The 8,286-nt window shown below is 41.7% G+C and overlaps 1 protein-coding gene across 1 annotated transcript; it reads left to right on the top strand.

The window, feature by feature from the left end:
• Positions 1–295: 295 nt before the first annotated feature.
• LOC147425903 (uncharacterized) lies at positions 296–2,656 on the top strand. Its single transcript, XM_086498628.1, has one exon. The coding sequence runs from the start codon at positions 402–404 to the stop codon at positions 2,079–2,081; it is 1,680 nt and encodes a 559-aa protein (XP_086354754.1). The 5' UTR covers positions 296–401; the 3' UTR covers positions 2,082–2,656.
• The last annotated feature ends 5,630 nt before the right edge of the window (positions 2,657–8,286 follow it).

The following is an 8,286-nucleotide window of genomic DNA, read 5'->3' as shown; positions in this document are numbered from 1 at the left end:
CCCAGTTCAGATAGATCCATAAGCACATGTCTATATTCTAATCCTTGTTCCCATTTATTCTCACAATAAATGATCAGTTTAATATGAGAAAATCATTTGGGTTGGTTAAATATTGGATTTTATGACATCTTCAATTTCTTTGCCGCAACCGAAACATAATTAATCGGGAATTTTCAAAATTTGAGGGGTATTTTGGTAATTTTTCCCTAATTTTGAAAAGCCAGCTTTTCAAAATTAAAAACTCACATTCATATTCTCACTGATCGTGCGAAAACGCAAACAACGGGTTCTCGTTCTCTCTCTCTCTCTCTCTCTCTCTCTCTCTCTCTCTCTCTGTGCGTGTGTGTGTGTGTGTGTGTGTGTGTGTGTGTGAGGCAATCCTGAGGTTAATCGAGGAAGAGATGGGAGGCAAACGGAAAAACGGAGGTGGACATGAATTGGGAACACTGGGTGCAAACGAGCACCATGATAATGACAGTCAAGGCTCCCTTTCAAAGGACATCCAGCGCATGCTCCACAATGAAACATTTTGCGATATGGTGTTTGTCTGTGGGGATGAAGAAGAAGAGATAGGAGCTTGCAGGATGCTAGTCGCCTCCAGATCTCCTGTCCTTGAGAGCATGCTTCTACACTCAGGCATGACAGAAAACCGGCTTTCTCGTTTCCATCTGCCCAATATTGATCCGGTCACCATGCAAGTTTGTATAGAGTTCCTCTACACAGATGCAGTGCAAGATAGCAGCTGGCATAGCATATTGTCTGCTATGAAGGTGGTGGAAGCAGCCATGTTCTTCTTGTTGATACGCTTGGAGCGCCTTGCCATTGGCTACTTGCACAGGACATCATTCAGACACCAATTTGAAGATACGGAGTGGAATCTGGGCATCATAGCAGCATACAACCTTGGGCTACAGCTTTACCCTACACATCTCTCAAAGAAAGACACGGGCCTCGTGAACATGAGAAACTTGTTGGATAAGTTCCGTGTGTATGTGCTGGATCGTGCTGGATGCAGTACCACGAAGTTATTTTCACAATGTGATCAGGAGCGACTTATTTACAGGAACTTGTCGGAGCTGGCTTTCATGCATGCCATACAAAGGTCAGAGAAGTATGCGCTGGGGCAGCCCTTAGCAGAGTATTTCACATTCCTTCATTTGGTGCGATGGACTGCATTGAGACTTGTTCTTGATGATGGGTCCATCAGTGAAGATGATCTTGAAGATGTTCTTAATAATTGCATACCGGGGTCTTTGGAACTCCTGTCATCATCTAAAACAATCAATATTGACTATGATACACAAGTACACAAGGTGATGAATTTGTTATCACGTTCCCTCTCCCAAATGCTCCGGAAATTTCCTCTCAACTTTGCAAAGATACCCACCGATATTTTGTGCAGATTTATTGAGCCCCTGTGTATCATTCCGGAGACAACACTCTTTAATGCTTACAGAAAGCAAGCTTTGAATGTTGCAGGTTTGAGATGGGACGCTTCTGGTCATCCAAAGAAGTATGTTATCGATAACCACGACTCTTCTGTAATCTCTTGCTCTAAAGAGAAATTTAAAGGTTTTGCAAGGTGCTGCTCATATCTGACTACGACAAAAAATACCTTTCTTGAATGGGAAATTGCTATACAGACTCGCTGTGAGAACATGAGGATTGGTTTTTACATTCATAGACCAGATTCACCTCACATGCCTAACGGTGAGCTGGTTTTGGGAGATATGGGTGGAAGCTGGGCCTTGGGGGCAGATGGAAACTTATACAGTTCAAACTTTAGTGAAGCAAAGCACTCAAAGGCGTATGTTGATCCTTTCTATGACAAGGAAAAGGTGGTTGTTCAGGTTCATCTTGACATGGCATACAACAGGTGCTCATTTACAATCAATGGTGAGGAGGCAGGTGTTGCATGGCAAAATATGACCCTGGGAAAACACTTGATTTATCCGGCGGTCTCCCTTGCAAAGCCTGGAAAAGTGCAAGTTCGCATGGTAAACCATGACTGGATGGAGAGTCCTTCTAAGAGACTACGTCTTTCAAATGTTGAAGATATTGATCCCCTTCCGAGTACTTGACGATGAATCACATTATGAGGCTACTTTGGTGGATCGTTTGAGTGTGCACGGAGGTCAAGTTCTAGGCTTATATCCAGATTGAGTTGGCAATTCGTTCTGATTGGCATCATCATTGAGCTGATGGTTCAATAGGTACCATAAGAATTGAATGCCAATTGTCATCTTGATTTATGGGAGCGTAGGCCTTTAGATCAATTTTGGCAATGTTCCATGTACTGTGTGCACATATTATTGCTCTGCACTGAGTTTTCTTTCAAACAATGGCTGATGTTTTAAACCCTGCTTGCAATGTCTTGAATGAAGAGTATCATTTCGGTACAAAAGTCCAGTGCCTTTTGTACCTGAGGAGAACCTTGCTCCTCTTACAATGTTTTCTTGTTTCCAATTACATGATCCTTAAATTGAGCTTCCCTCTCACAATCCTGCCAAATAAAAAAATTCTCTCCCAGTTTAATTAGTTCCTGGTATATATCTATTGAAGATAACAAACTCATCGCATAGGAGCCCATGCAAGTGGGCAGGTCAGGAGCATACCCGGGGTGTTTCTGCAGTAGTAGTCCAGGTCGCTTAGTAAAACCTTTTACTTTTACATGCGCACCAATGTAATGCAAAGCGTGAACGGTGTCAGTTTCTTTTTTATTTATGAGCCCCTCTCTCTCTCTCTCTCTCTCTGAGTGTGTACGGGGGAGCAAGCTTGTTAGCCGTGATTGTGCTATCTAGGGTAAGGGGGCCAATATATATATATTGTGACATCAAAGTTGATCCCCTGCTTCGTGAGGTACGAAACGGTGGGAAGAAAAAATTATGCATCCATCTGCGCTCAAGGGATGGAGTTCCAAGCAAAATCTGAACCGAAAACGAAAAGGCATAGTGCTGGGCAGTTACAGAGCACAGATTTGAACATTGGTGTGCGCAATCAGAGTGTAACACGTACACCACTGCGTGTGGAAAGGGAGCAAGCTTGTGCTTACATTGGGCGGTCTTTGTGCCAGAATTCTAACCCGTACCCAGTGTCCCGTACCCAGTGTTTGGGAAAAATCATTTTCCCAAACATGCAAAATTCCTTTCCTTGAATTTGCCAAGAGGAAATTTTAGAAAATTAGGCTTATTTTGTGGGTTTTCACTCTATTTTGTGCGGACTTTCTCCCTTTCCCCTTGCCCTCAACCGGCATTTTTGAAATTGAAAACGGCACGATATTACGTTGAGACACATTTTTCCCGAACATTGTCCGTACCCCAATTGGCCCCGTTACCCTAGAGTGGTGGTCACCTTGTCAAGTGTCTGGCGAGAGTGTCATGTGACTTGTTTCGTCATTGAATCTGAACTAAGGCCAGTACTTTCGTAACAACCTTAGACTGCTACTTAAGTATCATCTTACACTTACTTCTCTAATAAGTGCCAGTAGGCCACACAAACATAGCCTCCCTCTTGACCAAGAAGAGGGTGGCTTAGGTGTCATTCTGTAAGGTCCCTATCTCAGAGACTAGGACGATTTGACAATTAAGCTTTCTTTCGTTCTCGGATTCCATTGACGACACCTTACTCCAATTTAGAGAAGCAAAGACAAAAATGAGCGAGGCTTTTAGCCTTTAAAGAGGATGTAAGAACAAGCCAAGTCGATAATCCAAAGGTTCTAATGGGAGATAATATCCTATTACAACGAAACTTCATTCTCAATGTATTTAAGATCTAGAGACGACACACTTTTTCCCATGTTTAAGAGGCACAATTGTCATTCATAAACTCTTACATATGGCAGGAGACTTATCTTTAATTAATAATTAGTCTTATGAAAAGTATCTAATTAATCGGATCCACCTGTCCATAGACATAGTTCAAAATAGATACTAGTTTCCACTTTCAACAAGACACTCATCCATTCCTCTTGTTTTCTCATCACTACCATATACATATATATATATATATATAATTAGGATTTTTTTATTGATTTCTACCACGGCGTGATTCATACAACCCTCCAAACATCATTCAAACAAATTTTTTTCAAACAACGTCTAATGAAAACAACCCTATCTTTTGACAAAATGAAATAACCATTGCTATAAGTTTGGGACTTTCTCTATTTAATGAACAGAGCCTTTGCAAAGAAGTTCTTATTCACTAATCATGAAGTCGAAAAAAAAAATTTACTTCATTAGCATAACATCACCATTAAAAATTATGGCCCCTCATCAACCCATGTGGCAGAGTTTTTTGAACGACAGGATCTACTGTTTGTCGTTGTTGGAATTAGGGTTGCAGAAAAACACACACAGCTTGGCGAAGACGAAGCAAGCTCAAGACACACAATAGAGATTACATTACTTATTGTGCAATGGAAAGATAAGTTAGCCTAGAGTGATGAGCGTATATACAATGCACAGGGGGGAAAAACCTCCTAGTGAGGGGAAAAATACCCCGACGGTCCTAAGTGTGTTCACACACATCACTACCACATGCATATGGTAACAAATCCTCCCTGGGAGTGATGTGGCCAACGAGAACTGGCACATAGAGTATAGGGAAGTGCCATGCTCTGAGGACATGATTAGTCCACAAAGGGGAGTAAGCCCAAAGATTTGCGGAAAGCTTAGAACTTCTCACGAGACAATACCTTTCTAAAAAGATCTACAAGGTTGTCCTGTGTTGGCACATAAGCCAAAGTTGATCTCTCCTGCTGAGAGCCTCTCCCTAACATAGTGGTAATGCACCTCAATGTGCTTTGTGAGAGCGTGAAAAACTGGGTTCCTCACAACTGCCAGTGCGCTCTGACTGTAGTGTAGATAGTGTTGGCAGTGTCCTGTCTAACACTCAAATCAACCATAAGACGTCTGAGCTATACACACTCAATCATAGCTGTGAAGATTGCCTTGTACTCAGCCTCACAACTAGAAGTGGCCACAGTAGGTTGCTTCTTGCTCAAACATGAGATACATGAGCTGATGTGAGCATGAAACAACAACCACTTGTGAACACTCGCATGTCAAAACAACCAGCCCAATTTGAGTTCGAAAAAGCATGTAAGTCTGGCGGCAATGATCCCCTCTTGGAATAAAACAAGCCAAGATTTAAGTGCCACTCAAGTAAAGAAAAATCCTTTTGACAGCTTGTCAATGCTTAGACCTTGGGCTATACACAAATTTGCAGACTGCAAATCGAATATCCGGCCTCGTGTTGCATACATAAATAAGGCAGTTTGGTAAAGAGTGACATCGGCAGGATAACCAGCATCATGAAGCCTCAATTCCAAACTTGTTTCCATGGGAGTGACAATAGGTTGCAATCCTCAAGTCCAAACTTACCTAGCAATGTCTTTAAGTAACTTGTCTGACACAAGGAAATACCATCATTACAATGCTTAAAACTGTATACCCAAGTAATGATGCAACAGTCCCAAATCTTTTATCTTGAAAGTAGCATTCAAATTAGCCTTAAATTTAGCAATATGTCTCTCATTTGGTCCAATGATCAACAAATCATCCAGATAGAGAACGACAATGAGAAGTACATCACCCTCATGCTTTACATACAACGTGTTTTCTATTGGACTGTTACGAAAGCCTCATTTGACCAAATGAGTATTAATTTTCCATACCAAGCACGAGGAGATTGCTTCAACCCATACAAAGCTTTTTTACATCTGCACACTTTATCCTCTTGTCTTTTCTTGACAAAATCGTGAGGCTGCGTTACATAAACTTCCTCAATATATCACTATTCAAGAAAGTACTAACAATGTATGGATGATGTACATCCCAACCAAAATGAGTTGCCAATGGCACATAGAAAACACACAGTTAGTCATACGACAAGTGGGAGCAAAAGTCTCTTCATAATCTATGCCTTTTTGTTGTGCATAACCCTTTGCAACAAGTCGAGCCTTAAAGCGATCAATCTCACCATCCGGCTTGCGTTTCAACTTATAAACCCACTTCATACCAATGGCTTGTCTTCCACGGGACAAATCACATAAAGTCCATATATCATTTTCTATAAGTGCATCATATCAGATTGCATGGCAGTCATCCAATTTTGTGCTTCATCAAAAGAAGCTTTTTGAATTTTTTGCTTCATCAAAAGACAGAGGTTCCTCAACATCAAATAAGCTCGACACAACCAAAGCATAAAAATCTGAAGCATAAGATGCATGGCGAGAACCTGAACGAGTACGACTAGACATATGTGCATCCAACTTACTGTCACACAATGTATGCACAACCATTTTGGCGTAACTCTAGCTTGCTCATTCTCACCCCTTTCCGCATCAAGTACATCATGTACATGTGCATCAGTAATAGGCTTATTTGTAACATTTTCAAAAACCCCCATAGGTTATACATTTGCCTCATTGGAGTTTACATTCGAACTTTCACCACTAAAAAGAGGTCTTAGACCGTGGTCTCCTAGTAAGGTGAAAGTGGGGAAAAGAGGGAAAAAAACTCAGACAATATCTGTTAAGACGGTTCTTCTTTGCTAGGAGACTATACACCTCCACTATATACTCCATCTGTCTCTCTGGAAAAGTGGTATCTCGGGTGGCGATGTATTGCATGATGCAAGCCACCAATAGTGTAAGTAAAATCTATTGCAAAAGGTTTATGAGCATAATCTAGCCACTGGAATAGATTTGGGAGAGACTAATAAGTCTTGGGGATTGGAAGGGAGCGAGCTTTTTGAATGAGCTTTAGAGTGAGTTTTTTTCTAAAATTGCTCAACATAACAAATCTAAAAAAAAAGACCTCTCCAAAAATAGTTTTTTTAGAGACAAGATAGAGGGGGGAGAGAGGGAGAGAGCGAGAGCGAGCTTCTATAGCAAGATTTTTTTATCTCCCTCTCACTCTCTCCCTCTCCCCTCCCTCTATCTTGTCTCTCTCACTCCCTTTATGTCTCTTGGTACCTCTCCCTATCTCTATTTCTTTCCATCTCCCACTCCTTCAACCTTTCCCTCCCTCTCTCTCCCTCTCTCTCTTTATCTACCTCTATCCCCTCCTCCTTTTTATATACCTCTCTCTCTCTCTCTCTCTCTCTCTCTCTCTCTCTCTTTTATATATATATATATATATATATATATGTATATGTATGTTTCTATCGCTCCCTCCCTCCCTCTGTCTTAACAAATCAAATAAAGATGGTGTGGCAATGCAAAAGCATCCTAAGCAAGCTTCACTCATACAACTAATTACTGTTCAAAAGTCTCTTAAGAAGTTATATATACATGAAAATATTTTTATATATTTTTTTGTGGTCATGTTGCAGACTTAAGGTATTGGAAGGTAATCTTCATAACATTTAAATGTTTGTCGCACGCACGATAACTTCAACAGTGAAGCAAAGTAGCTAATTCATGTATAGCATGCTTGGCAGTTCAAAAAGCCCCGATCAACAACAAAAATAATCCCAAATTGAAGCACAAGTACAATCGACTCTTTTATTGCGCAAACAAAAAGCTAAACTCTTATCCCCGGGGACTCAATAATATCCTCAGCCTCACATACTCTAGGAGGGAGGGATTCTTCACAATGACCACGGGGCACTTAGCGTTGTGAGTGCAGCAATCGCTCACACTCCCAAGAAAAGCCCATAGCCATGACTTCGAACAACCTAGTAAGCTTCTCAACAGCTTCACAAATAGTGAGGGAGAGAGAGAGCGAGAGGGGGAGAGAGGAAGAGAGAGAGAGCCAACGCCTGTCCGTGAGCACCAGGTTGTTGGTAAAGTACTGTGGAAGAAAACCCAAACAGCACGGTACGACCAACATGATTATGACTTTTGGTGAAATCACAACCATAGCTGTCATGAAGATATTTGCCGAGAGATTGAGTGGGACCACTGAGAGGTGTTGGTGTCCGGATATTGCCCAGGGGAAGGGGTCGACCCATGGTCACTCCACATTAAAGAAGCCAAAAAGAATGGAACCTGTTCTTGGCTTCGTCCTCCTGAAGTAGTTGAGTACAAGAATGAAGAGGTGGGGAATCTCCCTCACCCCCACTGTTCCGGGCAGGCGGAGGCCGAGCCTGTTCCGTGTCCCGGAACAGTGGGGGTGTGGGAGATTCCCATCCGTCATGCCCAATCGTAAGGCTATACGAATACGTGTCCATGATGGCTAATATGTGCTCTGTATTTGATACAATGGGTTATTGTCATGCTCAGATTTACAGTGGGTGCTCAGTATTTACAGTGGGTTATATGATACAGTGTGTGGTTGC

This window comes from Adiantum capillus-veneris, chromosome 24 (assembly GCF_014529385.1).
Source record: "Adiantum capillus-veneris isolate H3 chromosome 24, ASM1452938v2, whole genome shotgun sequence".
NCBI lineage: Eukaryota > Viridiplantae > Streptophyta > Polypodiopsida > Polypodiales > Pteridaceae > Adiantum > Adiantum capillus-veneris.
Note: the sequence above shows the minus strand (reverse complement) of the source record. Positions and strands in the feature narration are given on the sequence as shown.

Coding starts and splice junctions, on each gene's coding strand:
- LOC147425903 (XM_086498628.1), top strand. CDS start 402: ATGGGAGGCAAACGGAAAAACGGAGGTGGACATGAATTGGGAACACTG.